General features: G+C 27.7%; 3 protein-coding genes across 3 annotated transcripts; all 3 read left to right on the top strand.

Annotated features, from left to right (window-relative positions):
• The first annotated feature begins 138 nt into the window (after nt 1–138).
• LOC109809863 (mediator of RNA polymerase II transcription subunit 20a) lies at nt 139–2,924 on the top strand. Its single transcript, XM_020373278.3, has 4 exons — nt 139–287; nt 355–497; nt 568–836; nt 2,526–2,924. The coding sequence occupies exons 1-4, from the start codon at nt 274–276 to the stop codon at nt 2,754–2,756; spliced, it is 657 nt and encodes a 218-aa protein (XP_020228867.1). The 5' UTR covers nt 139–273; the 3' UTR covers nt 2,757–2,924.
• Nucleotides 2,925–6,307: 3,383 nt separating this feature from the next.
• LOC109809829 (mediator of RNA polymerase II transcription subunit 20a) lies at nt 6,308–8,095 on the top strand. The gene is made up of 4 exons (XM_020373230.3): nt 6,308–6,469; nt 6,539–6,681; nt 6,748–7,016; nt 7,726–8,095. The coding sequence occupies exons 1-4, from the start codon at nt 6,456–6,458 to the stop codon at nt 7,957–7,959; spliced, it is 660 nt and encodes a 219-aa protein (XP_020228819.1). The 5' UTR covers nt 6,308–6,455; the 3' UTR covers nt 7,960–8,095.
• Nucleotides 8,096–11,120: 3,025 nt separating this feature from the next.
• On the top strand, nt 11,121–14,299 carry LOC109809688 (RNA polymerase III RPC4). Its single transcript, XM_020373063.3, has 10 exons — nt 11,121–11,296; nt 11,374–11,429; nt 11,518–11,584; nt 11,667–11,706; nt 12,560–12,664; nt 12,776–12,807; nt 12,928–12,988; nt 13,296–13,387; nt 13,476–13,712; nt 14,025–14,299. Exons 1-10 carry the CDS (start codon nt 11,252–11,254, stop codon nt 14,172–14,174), a joined length of 885 nt encoding a protein of 294 aa, XP_020228652.1. The 5' UTR covers nt 11,121–11,251; the 3' UTR covers nt 14,175–14,299.
• Nucleotides 14,300–15,749: the final 1,450 nt, after the last annotated feature.

Below are 15,749 nucleotides of genomic sequence, written 5' to 3'. Positions count from 1 at the left end.
ATTAATTTTATTTATTGATAATTAACTTTAAAATATTAAATTTAATTTATAAATAATTATGATAAATAAAAATTAAATTAGATAAAAAGAAAAAAACCTAAAAATTCTCTCTTGTTAAAAAAGAATATGACGCAAGATAAATTTTCGTGTTTAATTAAATTAGATAAATTTTCTTGTACAATAAGTGTGCAAGGGTTTGTAAGCGAAAGGGTCTCGCAACTCACCGATCAGTGTCAGTAGTCTCTCTCAACCATCTTGGAACGAGAAGCGAAGATGCCTATCAGATGGTATGTGCAAAATCGAACCCATAATTCTATGAATTTGAAAATTGATTTTTGGCTTTCTGTTTGTTAGTATTCTGCATTGGCAACCCAACCAAGGAACTGTCGTGAACAGCCAAGTCCTGAACGAAATCTCGCAGTGCGTGGAAACCCTAAACGGCGTCAAAGAAGGAAGATGCAAAGCCTCTCTCACATTCTACAGACCTAATTTACGAGGTTACATCTTTTCTCTGCTTTGTGTCTCCCTTTTCTCTCGAAACCCTTTCTCACATTCTGATTTTTGCAGACCAGTCCGTAACAATCGATTTTCCGCGTGATTTTTTGGGGATTTCGATGCTGGAGCTGCCCAACAAATACTTCTTCATCATTCGCGGCCAGAAGATTGTTTTGGAGGCCGATTCTTCTATCTTGCTTATCATGGAGAAACTCCAGTCCTACAAGTCCAAAGTTGCCCTTAATTTTGAGGGGGTGCTCTATAAATTGGGTGACTTTCAGATTAGAGTCATTAAAGTTGTTCCCAATCAAGCGGAAAGTCTCAGGGGAATTATGGTTGAGGTGAATTATTTTTAATCATATATGTTTGTTTCTTGTTATTGATGTGCTTATGATTTGGTGAACCTATGTTATCATGCAAAATATGACAAGAAAGCCAAAAATATGCTATATCATATGGTGGACAGAGTCGTAGGCAAATAGCAGAATCAATTATATGTGAAATTGTGAATGCATATATTAATAAGTTGAATAAAAAATGACATTATATTAACTTAAAACTTCAGTTGTTGAATATTAAATAATGAAGAAAACATTAAAACGAGTGAGGGAGTGGGACACAGTCACACAACTGAGGGGGAAAATTCACTCATCCCTCATGCTGGTCTCACAAAACTGCGACACACGCAATGCCCTGTTGAAACTGCAACAACCATGGAAGCTGTAATAGCAGTTTTTGCTGGAACCACCCTGCAATGGATTCACAACAGCAAATTGGAAAATGCTATAGTGCTGCTATAGCAGCTAGTGAAACTGATACATGAAGTCTAAATAAATGTTATCTGAGTTAGTTTGAGTATTCCTACTTCAAACTTTGGAAGGGAAATGTGCAGAATCTTAAAAACAGTTACTTATCATGATTGTTGTCTCATGTCTATTTAGCCTCTTTTGAGTATCTCCTAAATATTGATATAGCTTATCATGTTCTTTATGTTAAGAGACGCATTGTCTCATGTCTATTTAGCCTCTTTTGAGTATCTCTTACATATTGATATAGCTTATCATGTTCTTTATTATATATTGATATAGCTTATAGTGTTCTTTATGTTAAGATACTGATTACATACTATAGTATATTGACTATGTGAATAGTTCGTATTTATATATGTAACCAAGACTATGTTTCTATTGATGAAATATAATGTAATGAAATAAACCTCCTTATCATTCTTTAGATATGTTATGATGAATGGAATAATTCACATTCCATCTCATTCCTCCCAAATTGGTTGGAAAAAATAATGAATATAAACAATGAAATAATAGGATGTAAGGTTCGATTACTTGTCATTATATTTCATTCTTATTTTACCAATCTTGACAATGGAACACAATCACACTATTATATTTCATTTCCTTCCGGTTCTTCCTCTTCCACTAATTGAAACAAAATGTCTTTTACACCTTAATGCAAAATCAAAGAAGTTGGATAATAAACTTTTGGCCTGTATGCTCTCTATGAAAGTTTTACCTTTGATATTAAATTCAACATTTTTCATCTGTTTCTTTGCTTTCATTCCCCTCATTTATCATGAGAATAACTCTGGTTTTGATGATTCTTTCTTCATCATTTTTACTGTAAGATATATCTCCGATTGGAATGAAATTCATTTCTGGGATTCAATGGAGCACACATCTTGGCATTTTCCTTTAGAGGTGATGTTAGTGGTGTTACATATGGTGAATGACTAATGCGCTCCTTATATGGTTTGTGTGCATGATGCTCTACTTGGATTGCTACAATAGTAAGTTATATTTTTAGCCAAAAAAGAAGAGACCCAAGTAAAGTAAGAGTTTCTCAATAAAGATTTAATTATAATTAATATGTACGAATTAAAAGTTAAAAAATTTATTTAATTATATAAATACTAAATTTTTATTCAAAACAATTTTAACGCGTATGTAATGACTTCTCTACTTGTAGATTAGCGGAGCTTACAAATTTAAATATTGAATGTTCATTTTTTGCAGATTGAGTACCTCCCTATTTCTTCAATTGAAAAATCTAAGCAAATCATGGAAGAGTTCATTGATATATGGAAAGAAATCGTAGCAAAAAAATCATTAGCTGGTCAGTTCATGCATGCCGAACCAAATTATGCAGAATATGGGCTTGGTGACAATTATACTTCTCAACATACAGCTGTTCAGTATGCTGCTGCATTGGCCCAATTAATTCAGTCTGCACAAGTACGGAACTAGGACCGATGAGAAGACCTTCATTATCTGTTGTTGTTTGAAAGATGAAAGACTACTTTCTGTTTTACTGAACAACCAATTGTCTAAGTTCAATAATTTGTTGTGTCTACCTCACTTATATTCAGTTGATTATAACTAAATTATCAATCTTTAAGGTTGGTTTATCCGTCATTCATTAGTTTGATTTTGTTTGAGTTTAATAGGAAAAAATATATAAATTTGAGTTAATCCAAATTGAATTGTTTTTATTAAGTTGGGTAATGAATTTCATTAAATCTAACCCCTATTGGATGGTGCCTACAATTGTTAGCAATATTTCCTAAAATATTGGGTCCTATTCACATTTTACTTGGATAAAAGATGAAATTGGTTTACAGTACGATGTTAGAATTGATTTCAATATCATTCTTGATGTGTCTCCCTCTCCCTAAAATATGCACTTTCTATTTAGATCTTTTGCTTAGAGTTATCCTGAAACATTAGATGGAACACACATCTAGGTTAATGTATCAACCTTGCAAGACTTGATGGTAATTTTAAGTTTTTTTTTTAAGGTACGATTTTAAATGTTCCCACATCGCTTAGATTGCAATAAGCAAATATTTGGTAGCTTTCAAATATTGAAAAAAAGAGAGAGAACAACTAAATAAAAGAAAAATAAAAAAGGTAGTGCGTTTGGTTTGGTAATGAAGAAATTGGCTGATGAAGAAATAAAGTGATGTGAGATTTACATTTTTCTTTTTACAAATCAGTGTAAAAGTATTATTAACCGATAAAATTTTAATGATGCACATGCACGAAAAGAATTATTAACCGATAAATTTTTTAAAAAAATTATTAACCAATAAAATTTTAATAATATACACATAAAAATATTAACCGATTGTAAATAATTGACAATACTTATTGACAAACAAAATCAATTGAGTATATAAATTTAACCGGTTAAATGTTTAATTTAATCAATTAAATCATAACTCAATAGCGGCAATCGATTAAATCATTGTTTTAGGAAGAGTAATTTTTTTTAATAAAGAAAAATCAAACTCATTAATCTATTGACTCCATATGTGTTCTTCATTTATGTAAGTGACATTTTTAACAAAAATAATTAAATATTACTATTATTCGATTTTCTTCAAAGAAAAAGGACTTTTTTTATTACTTAACTAATTATTATAAAAATCAATCATTTTATTTAATTAAAAATCTGGATTTAAAATTTTGTTTTTATTTTTAATTCATCTTTCTTTTATTTCTTACCTAGTTTTTTTTATCCTACTAAATATATATAAAATTATTATTTTTTATTTCTTTTAAATCAAACAATCAATTTTTACTCTATTTTTTATATATATTTTTATTCACTTATTTCTCTCTTCTTTATTTCTCACATATTTATTTTCTCTCCACTAAACACATCCTACATTAAAATTTACCGCTATAAAATTTATCGTTATATATATTAAATACAATTGATTATTTTATTTGATAATATTTTTAAAAGTTTTTCTTTAAAAAGATTGTTTTTAGGTTGTTTTATTCAATGAGAGAATTTTTAAGAATTTTTTTAACTTTTTTTAATCTAATTTACTTTTTATTTATCATATTTATTGATAGGTTAAAATTTTAATATTTTAAAATAAATAATAAATAATTAAAAATAATTTTGCATCATGATATATTATTTATCATAAATATTAAATATGATTTACATATTTAAAATATTTATTTATATAAATTTTAAATTAATTTGATTTATATAAATTGTAAAATAGAGATATCTAAAGATACAAATCTCTTATTATTTGTCTCTATTCTATTATTAAATAGATATTTATTTAATTATATTTAAAATTCATAGTAATTTTTATCCTCAAATATTTTTGGATAAATATTTTTTTAGAGAGAGGAATTGTATTGAAGTGTGTGCCATATTTCATTGTTTACAAATCATGGTAGAAAGAGGTTCACGCAATTAGTTGTGGTCAAAACGGAATCAGCTCTTGCTTGGGTCAACAAGTGAGTCTCAATAAGATTATTCATAACTTTAAATAGCTTCGAATTCAGAGCTCTTATATACGTGGATTAGTTTGCACGTGTATAAGAAAGAGTGTGTACAACAAAAACAAACACAATTGTCATATCATATGTATTCCTTCATAACTTTTGATAGTTAAGAGGTTAACCAATGATTTATTCTTCGTGAAATATTGATTGCTTTTTGATCATGTGAATTGCGTGAAAATAAAATAATCTAGATTAATGGGTTTAAGAACTTTTTAAAAACTGATTTTGATAGAAAAATTATGAATAAAAAATTTCACTAAATTGATGTGAATTTATAAATTTTAAAAATAGAGAATTCTTGATTTTTAAGCCATGTATGCCTCAATTCAAAAAAATCTATTTGAATTGACGTCAATTCATCGAATTTTTCTAAATTGTATTAATTTATTTGAAATATTTTACTTCAATTAAAATTTAATTATTTATTATGCATGAGAAATCACACTGAATATTCATGATTAAATGGATAAAGCAAACAATTAATAGTTGACAAATTCCTAAATTCAATTCTTATAAAATGCAAATACTGAGATTAGAAAATATCATTAAAATAATAAATGAGACTACTATTTATAATAAATGTAACTAGAAAGTATTAGGAAATGTAATATAAATTAAGTCTATGCATATTAAACATGAACTTCTTAAACAAGACTATTTTAATAAAAAATTTATAAAAAATTTTTAATTTAATTTTTTATTCAATTTAATTTTTATTTATGATTATTATTTAAAATTAAATATTAATATTTCAAAATAAATTATCAATAAATAAAAATAATTTTTTTACTATAATATAAATTATTTATTATAAATTTGAAACATAATTTATATTTCAAACATATTATTCATTTATATATAAATCAAATATAATAAACATGTATTTGCATTTCAGATGTAAAAATATTAGTTTTATATGAAATAGTAAAAATTGAATACATTTAATTAATTTTCATATTCTGAATAAAATTATTATCTTTTACTTATACATAAATTTATTAAAGTTATTTATGTCATAAAAATTTTAAGTATACTATTTCTGCTTGAATTCACACAATTTGAGAGGTGAGAAATTCTACCTGGAATTCACATAATTCTTTGTACTTTTTTACTAGACGGTTGAGATATTTCGTGGTTCTGATAATTAGACATAAATAAATATTAGAAATTGTGAATAGTTATTCAAAAAGAATATATTTTTTTTTACATCTAAGAAGTATAATGGTCCACTAAAAAGTAAAAATTAAAAAGATAGTTACCAAAATATATTCCTTTTATAGGTATAATGAAATCAAGACACTTCATATCTCTATTAAAGATAAAATAAAATAAAAATAAATTAATAAAAGTATATTGGTGGTGTTATAATTTTTTCTAATTTTTTAAAATAAATGTGTATAATAATTAATAAAATGTGAAGAGAAAAGTAGTTACTAAAAAAATATATATTTTTGTTATATTAATATATTAATAGATTAATTCCATTTTACCGTAGGAATTACAGATTTTAGTTTTAAAGTTACAGGTTCCCTCCCTTCATCTCCATTTCACACTGATTCCGCTATCAAACACACACTGCCAGTGCCACCCTAAGCCACGCAACACAGTCATTCACCATCGCAGTGGACAACAATGACTATCAAATGGTATGAGCGATAACAATCTCACAATTCTTTCTTATAATTCTTTATTTCTAAATGATTTTTGTTTGTTAGTATTCTGCATTGGCAACCAAATCAAGGAAGCGAGATGAACAGCCAAGTCCTGGAAGAAATCTCGCAGTGCGTGGAAACCCTAAACGGCGTCAAAGAAGGAAGTTGCAAAACCTCTCTCACATTCTACAAGCCTAATCTACAAGGTTACATATTTTCTCTGCTTTGTGCATTTTGTCTTTCTTTTCTCTAAAACCTTCTCATTTTCCCAGACCAGTCCGCGGTAATGGATTTTCCGCGCGATTTTATGGGGATTTCGATGCCGGAGCTTCCCAACAAATACTTCTTAATCATTCGCGGCCAGAGGATTGTTCTTGAGGCCGATTCTTCTATCTTGGTTATCATGGAGAAACTCCAGTCCTACAAGCCCAAAGCTATCCTTAATTTCGAAGGAGAGCTCTATAAATTGGGTGATTTTCAGATAAGAGTCATTAAAGTTGTTCCCCATCAAACAGAAACTCTTAAGGGAATTATGGTTGAGGTGACGAACACTCGATTCTTGATCATGCATGTTTGTTTCTTGTTCTTTGATCATGCATGTTGGTTTCTTGTTCTTGTTTGGATATGTTATGGTGAAAGGAATCATCCTCGTATCGCAAAATATCTCTCTGATCAGAATGAAATTCATTTCTGGGATTCATATGTAGTGACAAATCTTACATTTTCTTTTAGAGGTGTTGTTAGTGGAGTATCTTATTCTAAACATATCTTGACTAATTTGCTCGTTGTATGGTGTGTCACGTGTGTGCATGTGTTCTACTCGGATTGCTACAGTAGTAAGTTAGTAACATTTTGTTATCAAAGAAAAAAGAAGGACCCAAGTTAAGTAAGAGTTTCTCAATGTGATCGGATTATTTTTACTTTGAATCTTTTAATTAAAAATATTTTGATAAATGTAACGTGCACTTTGAACTCAAGATTTAATTACTATATATGAATTAAAAAGTTAAAAAGATTATTTAAATTTATAGTTACTAAATTTTTATTGGAAATAATTTTAACTCTCGTATGTAATGATTTCTTTGCTTAGAGACTAGAGGACCTTACAAATTTGATCATCTTTACTATCTTTTTCCCTTTGAAACATAGGTTTTCTTTGTTTCAGGGGAGATTGGAATAATCTTTCTTAGTTTTGGTTAAGTTTTTTTTCCCCTTCTGAATTTAATTATTCAATGTTCATTTTTTTTCAGATCGATTATCTCCCAATTTCTTCAGTTGAAAATTCCAAACAAATTATGAAGGAGTTCATTGATATATGGAAAGAAGTTGTATCTAAAAAATCATTAGCAGGTGAATTCACGCATGCTGAAACAAATTATGCAGAATATGGACTTGGTGACAATTATACTTCTCAACATACAGCTGTTCAGTATGCTGCTGCTGCATTGACCCAATTGATTCAGTCTTCCCAACTCCGGAGTTAGGAGCTAGGATCATTGTAGGCTTTCCATTACCTTTTGTTACTTGAAAATTGAAAGATATTACTCCTTTGTATTGAGGTATTGCCGTGAACAACCAATTATCCAAGTTTTCAATAAATTGACGTGTCTACCTCAATTATATTTAGTTTTCTATAACCAATTATCAACCTTTAAGAAGAATTTTAAGTTCATATAATATGTGGAATGGGAATGTGTCGATGCTGTATTCTAAACATCTAAGGCAACATGTGTATTTTGCATTTCTAGTTATTAAATACAAGAAAGTAAAATGCACTTGTATAGTATTTTTTTGTCTGTTAGATGAACTGTAGATATGATTGGTAAATATTGTAATTTAGTGATAAATGGTGATAGTGTTAGCAGATTTAGGTCACTTGGGAACCAAAACACTAGTTCAGGTTTTCATGATGTTTGGATTGAACTAACCCTAACTTTTGGTATAAGGAATGCGTTGTTTATTTTTAAATTTGTAGAATTTGATGACCCGACATGTTATTTTATTTTTTAATTATTTATGTTTTATTGATCTGATTTTGTCCTTCATATATTGGTTTGATGTGAGTTTAAAAGAAAATAATAATAATTTGACTTAAGCCAAACTGAAGTATTTTTCATTGAGTTGGGTAATGCATCGCACACCCCTGTTGAATGCTGTCCTACAAGTGTAAGAAGTATTTCTTACAATATTGGGTTCTATCCCATTTTTCTTAGATAAAAGATGAAATTGGTTGAACTTACGAATTAGTATATATTTTGAGGTTAGTATTTTAGTTTGTATATACAAGTTATATATATATATATATATATATATGGAGTAAAAGAAAAAGAAAATAGGAACAGAAAAAAAAATTAAAAAAATAAATATTATATTTGAATATATAAATTATATTTAAAATTTGTATAAATAAATTATAATAAATTATATATATATATAAATAGATATTTTTAAATATAAATTATATTTTAAATTTATGATAATAATTTATGTTCTAATATAAAATTATTTATATTTATTAATTTTTTAAATATTAATATTTGATTTATAAATAATTATATAAATAAGACCAAATTAGATAAGTTAAAAAATCCAAAACAACCTTCTCATTCAAAGAACTTTTTTTTTTAAAATCATTCTGGTGCAAGATAGTAATTTGTATTTAATATATATAAATTAATTTTTAATTAATGATAATTTTTTTTAAAATATATAAAATAATTTATAAATAAATATGAGACATTAAAAAGAAGTACCTAAAATACTCTTGTTAAAGAGAGATATCTAGAAATACTTTTGCTCTTATAATGATCATTTAAATAAAGGTGTAATCAAGTACGAATAACGTACGAATTTGAACTAACCTAAATTAATTTAGTGAGTTTGGATTAATTTTTTTAAAGATTAAAGTTACACTTAAATCAATCTAATTAAAATCTGACATTATATGAGTCAAGTAATATATTTTTTTACCTATAATTCAATCTGATCCAGTCATATATAATAATAAGTTAATGTTTGAATGATTACTTATTCAAAATAATATTTTTGTTTTGAGTAACAAATTTTGTATTTTTAGATTAACAGTAATGTAATAATGCGAACGTATTTATTTTAAGATTTAATTAATATTAATGTTTATTGTTTAAGTTGACAATAATATAGTAAATTAATATAAAAAAATTAAAATTAAGTTTGTGTAATTATTTGTTTTTATAAGTTAATAACATTATATTTATAATAAAATATCAAATAATTTATATTTATTATAAAATATTTAAACTTTTTAAAAAAATATATAATTATATTAATTCAATTAATCATATTCAATCAAACTCATTTGTAATCATGTTAGGTTAAATTTTTTTATAAAAATATAAATTCAATCTAACTCAACTTATTAAATTTTAATAAGATTAAATAATAGATTTATCTACATTTAACTCAACCCAACTTATTTACTCTCTAATTTTTGAATAAATTTGATCTTTTAATAGATAAACTTATTTCTAAAGTCAGTGGTGCAAAAATTAGTTTCTGAATACAAAGGAGTGAACATTAGTCGGTATTGCTAAAAAAAGGAAAAACATAACACGACTAATAGTGTACTTTGATCTTTATTCATCTGGGGTGTCAGATAAGTTGGCTTCAGGCGTATCCAAATGCGTGCGTTGACGAAATCCTTATGAATGGAAGGGCGACACCATCTTAGGGGTTCAGGGCGGTTTCATTATTTTAGTCTGATATTTTATTTTTAAAGTCTTCATATAATTATTTAGTCATTTTACTCTATATAATTAGATATTTTATTTAAAGATATCTTTATTTAATGAAATTTCTTTAATAGCATGAACTAAAAAAACACATAATTCCCCTCACAAAAAAAACACATAATTTTTTTTTCAAGATCAGAATAGTTAAAATAATTTTATAAATATAAAAAAATGTCAAAATAATAAGATTATAAAATATTTAAAACTAAATATCATTCTACAAATAAAATATTGGATACATTTTCTATATTTATATTTATACTATTAATAAAGAATTTTTTTTTTGGTATATATATTTTGATAACTATTTTCTCTCTTAGTTTTCAAAACTCATTCTCTCTTATACATTATTTTAATATATTTTTTATTCTCTTTTTTCTTTAATTTTTCTGTATTTTTTTTTCTCAAAATTTTCATACTTTTTAAATAATTACTCAAAATCACTCACATTTCAGTGATATCACACATATTGAATTTCAATCATTTTATGAGATTTTATTTTAAAAAAAATATACAAAAAAAATGAAATGTCTTTTTTATGCTAATTAATTTTAAAGTAAATACTTATTATAATAAAACAAATTTTTTAATAAATTATACATGTAAATAAATAATATATATTTCAATATATAGATTATATTAATTTAAAATTTATATAAATTAATATTTTTAAACATATAAATTATGTAAAATATAATTTATATTGAAATATAAGATTATTTTTAATTATTGATAACGTATTTAAAAATTTAAATTAAAATTAAAAATGTGTGATCAATACAAATTTAAATTATGTTTTTTTTTTTTTTTTTGGATTGATGAGGGAAACAAAATTTGAAAAAGAAAATAGGTAGGTTTAAGTATTTGAAGAAGTGGAGGCGATCCCTAACTGCCCAGTCGCTTTGAAACGAACACAACACAATACACAACAGACTATATTATACTCTCATCTCATTCATCCTTCTCTCTTTGGTTGGGATCAGCATTTCACTCATTCTCATATTATATGGATTCAGAGTCTTCAAAGGACGCTCTAGGCGTCCGAAGAAAGGTTTGCGTTGCGTCGCTTTCAATCTGTTTAACAATACCACATCGCATACTCAAATTATTCAATCTGAACCATTGCAGGTAAAGTTTGCGCCAAGAGCTCCACCTCGACGAGTGCCAAAGCCACAAGTTAAAACGTATGGATCATTTGGTTTTACAATGCTTCCTGTATTGTAGATTAATTTATTGCTTCTACTTGTTAGTTTTGCTTTTCTGTTATTACAGTGAAGCGGTTGAGGATGCTGATGCTGCTGCAGCAAACCAGGCTAAGGATCTGTTGCGTCGTTTCAATGTATATGTCATTTTAATTTCATTTTTTTTATCACTATATTTCCTTCTTGTAATGTTCTTTTTTATTTATTTGTTTTGTGCAGGAGAGTGCAATGAAGGCAAAGAACAAGGTTGAGAAAAAAGGTTTGATATGTTACTGCAATTATTTGATTCAATTTTGTGTCGCTTTTATATCTTTAGCATTGGTTTTCTGTTTTCATCATCTTATGTCGTATTTGATATTTTTGTTCTTGGTAACTTAATAGTGAAAACAGATCTTACTTCTCTAATAAATCTTCAAAACAACTAAATGTTTGTGTGACTGTTAAACAGTGAAGCACAATGAGGAAATTGTGAAGAATATGCATCAGAATCTGTCATCGTGTTTTTCAATTATGAATTGACCCTAGTTTTTTAAAGTTTGTTTATATTATAAAAACAATAAAGTAGGAGCTGACTAATTCAGCTTATCAAATTTATGATTTTTAGGAGATTTATTAGCTTCTCTAGTTATCTATTTTATATAGATCATGGTGTCAATAAAGTTTTGCGTGCCAGTTTTTCCACACTCTGTTTTTACCCTATAATTTATTGGTGTCAATTGTTTTTTGGTTCATTTGCTCTCCTTTTGCCATACACTCTCCATTGGTCACTCCCATATTTAAAATTGTTTCGTTTTGTTCAACTCCTTAAATATGTCCATCACCGTAGGTCATATGATACCTACATCCATTGTTAATCAACCAGCTTTCATTATTATTGCTGGTGGCAAAGCAAGTCAATTCAAATAACTACGTTGATACCACTAGGAATATTTATTGGGAATATGATTCATATCTGCCAAACTATAGCATAATTTGTATACTTAGTATCTAGTCTATTTATGTTAAGATCTTATGTAGCATGACATGAAGTCCTTTTTACTAAATCAGCAGTAGCATAATTCTTTGTATTTTCTAAAATTGCATATTTTATATTTATGGTTCGCACTTTGCAGTGTCAGCTTCACAAATTGCTTTTGGTTATGGTGGTGAGGCAACTTCTATGAAATCATATGGTATTCCCAGGGGTGCCAACATCAACCAGAATTCAACATTCAGTGGTATGGCGCCATCAATGCATTTTCACTTAATAGACTGTTGTAAGATGTTGTGCTCTTTGCCACACGATCTGTCCTCCTATTAACAATATTTTGGTGATGCTTTAATTGCAGAGGCGAGACAGAAAGAATACAAAGAACCATGGGTGAGTATACTCAATGAAATGAATATGTTGTGTAATTGATATACTGTTTTTTATCTTTAACTGCGGATGTAATTGTTCATGCTTATTTTATTCTAAAGTATTGGTTGTATTTTGTTACAGGACTATTACACTAATTATCCAGTAACTCTTCCCTTGAGGAGGCCTTATTCCGGAAACCCAGGTAAATTCCAAGAACTATCTTGGAGAAAAGAAAAAGAAAAATAACAAAGTACAATGGATGGAATTTTAATATCAAGCTAATTGTGTGATGCCAACCAGTTTATTTAGTAACAAAACTTGTTCTGCTTATAACAAAATTGTAAGGTTAGACTTATAGTAACATTGATGGAGTATAAGCTATTCACTTTTGTTTTTCTTCCACTCGAGTTAAGAATTTAGTTCATTGTTAGGTTGAAAGTAATATACTCTTCACATTCTGCAACTATCTAGTTGGCTAGTGACTTAACTTTACATGTTTGTTCTGATAGCACTTCTTGATGAGGAGGAATTTGGGGAGGCTGAAGAGTCCAGAACTTATGATGAAAATGCATCAAACCAAGCGATGGATCTTGGTCTTTTGGTATGTAAACAGAAATTTAAGAATTAAATTTTTTTAAGTTCAAATTTTTTTAATTATTATAACAGCGTTTTGAACAAATTGATGGCAGGAGGAAAACCTAAAGGAAAGTATGTTCTTGGTTAATTTGCCTCCGATGTTGCCTATGATTAAACAATCAGCTACTGCTGGAGGCCAAGATGTTAATGTGAAATCTAAACCTCCTGGATCTTCAAAAGATGTGGAGAAGCCCTGTAAGTTGAGCGAGTTACCTACCGGCTTCATGGGTAAAATGCTTGTATACAGAAGTGGTGCAGTCAAGCTGAAGCTTAGCGATACCCTTTATGATGTAAGTTCTGCATTCACAAGATAAATTACATGATGTAGATCCGAGCGTTATTTTATCACTTTTTAAATACTCAATACCAATGTTTTAACAAGAAAATAAAGTTTAAACATTGTCAAAAGTCATACTGCAAGTCGCAAGAGTGATATGATAGTATGAGAGACGCACAAAATCAAAAACATTACTGGATCATCACTTTTTAGAAATTTCACCAACTCACCCTTTTGTCAAATGTGTTAATACAAGGTTGATTGTTGTGATGTTGTTTCTCTATAAGCTAAACTTGCACGTTTCTGTTTGGAAAAAATGTTGCAGGTTTCCGCAGGTATGAATTGTGTATTTGCCCAAGATGTGGTTGCTATCAATAGTGCACAAAAACATTGTTGCACAATTGGGGAGATCAGCAAGCATGTTACTGTAACCCCGGATATAGATGCCATAATTGACGATTTGCCTGATTTGTGATAAATATCAAATCATTCTGTTTTCAAATAGTTTTCTTTTTATTTACGGATTTGTTAAAATTATGTCATAAACAATGAAAAGAGAAGAAATAAAACAGTATGAAGTTTTTTTTTTCTTGATTGAAACGTGAATTGCAGAAGTTATCATCTGCTTGCTCGAGGAAAGAAAAATAGACACAAGTCTATGTAATGTGTTTTCTTATTTCTTATTATTAATGCTTTTTGTTTCTCCGGATTACGTCAGAAAAAAAATCTCAGGTCAAGTAGATATTGCAATTATTGACTTAAAATAACTTCATGAAATCAAGTTAATCTAGTGTGGCTACTGTCTAATTTCATATTCTTGAATTTATTCCCAAAATAATGAAACATAACTGTTGTTATCTACTTTATAATAGCTTAAAATGCCGAGCTTCGTTATTGCAAATAAATCTATAAAATTAGGATTTCTACCTAGGCATTTTTATGGTAATTAATTGTTCTTTGGTGCTGAAATTATGAATTTGATTCGAAAAAAGATTGATGTGTTGTTGTCTTTCAACATTTTCACCACCTTTGACGGTTACTGTGACCAAATTAACAGTAATTCACTTATTGAACCCACAACAACCCATTAAAGGCCAAGAGAAACAAAACACCTCCTACATACCTTACACTTTGCACCTCCAATTACTTCCTTAAACGCTGAAGCTACATACCCAAAGAGCCATAAATCAGGACTAACAAGTAAATCAAATCTGTAGTCATGTTTATTTCATTAGTCTATATTAAATTTGAATCTCAAAATTACTTCATGTTTGTTGAAAAGATTAAAACAAAAAAGTTTGGTATGCTAAAGACACAATCAATTAAAATATCACGAGGGTACAAAATACGAATAATATTAATTTTTACAAATATTGTCAAATATGTAAATATTATCTTTTAGGGACAAATCATAATTAGTCATTTTATCAACTACTTTCATTTCATGTTACACGATATTAAATTAACCCTCCACTTGTCAAGTTGAAAGAAATAATGTTTTATACCAATGGAAAGTTGATACCTTTTAAAAGCAATTATTTTAATTCATACTTGACCTCTTTTGTAAAAGTAATAAGTTAAAGCTTAGATTTGGCCTTATGATTATTTTAGACTTGTATTCAACCTTAAAACTTTTCATTTTAAATTATTTTAGATTTGAGTTTGGCCTTATGCTCCAATATAACCTTTTTAAGTTATTTTAGACTCAAACTTAGTCTTATGCTTAAACTTGATCTTTTAAAGTATTTTAGGCTCAAACTTGATCTTTTAGATCATTTTAAGCTTGAGGTTGGTCTTAGGTTCAAACTTGACATTTTAAATTATTTACATCTTTAGTGATCTTTGGTAGAAAGGACCCAAGCAATTAAATAGCGATGACATTCTCCAATTTTAATCATAGGCAACTATTTATATCCTTCCATTTTCTAATGGGTCATGGGTAATGTCTATCACCTTCCTTATCACAATGCTTGACATCAAATACTAATCTTTTGAATATGTACTATTCATTAATTTCTTTTAGATATTAAGGCCAAACAATGTAATCTTG

Source organism: Cajanus cajan, chromosome 5 (genome assembly GCF_000230855.2).
Source record: "Cajanus cajan strain Asha chromosome 5, NIPB_CcT2T_4, whole genome shotgun sequence".
Lineage (NCBI taxonomy): Eukaryota > Viridiplantae > Streptophyta > Magnoliopsida > Fabales > Fabaceae > Cajanus > Cajanus cajan.
The sequence above is the reverse complement of the archived record's forward strand: the minus strand, read 5'-3'. Positions and strand labels throughout refer to the sequence as shown.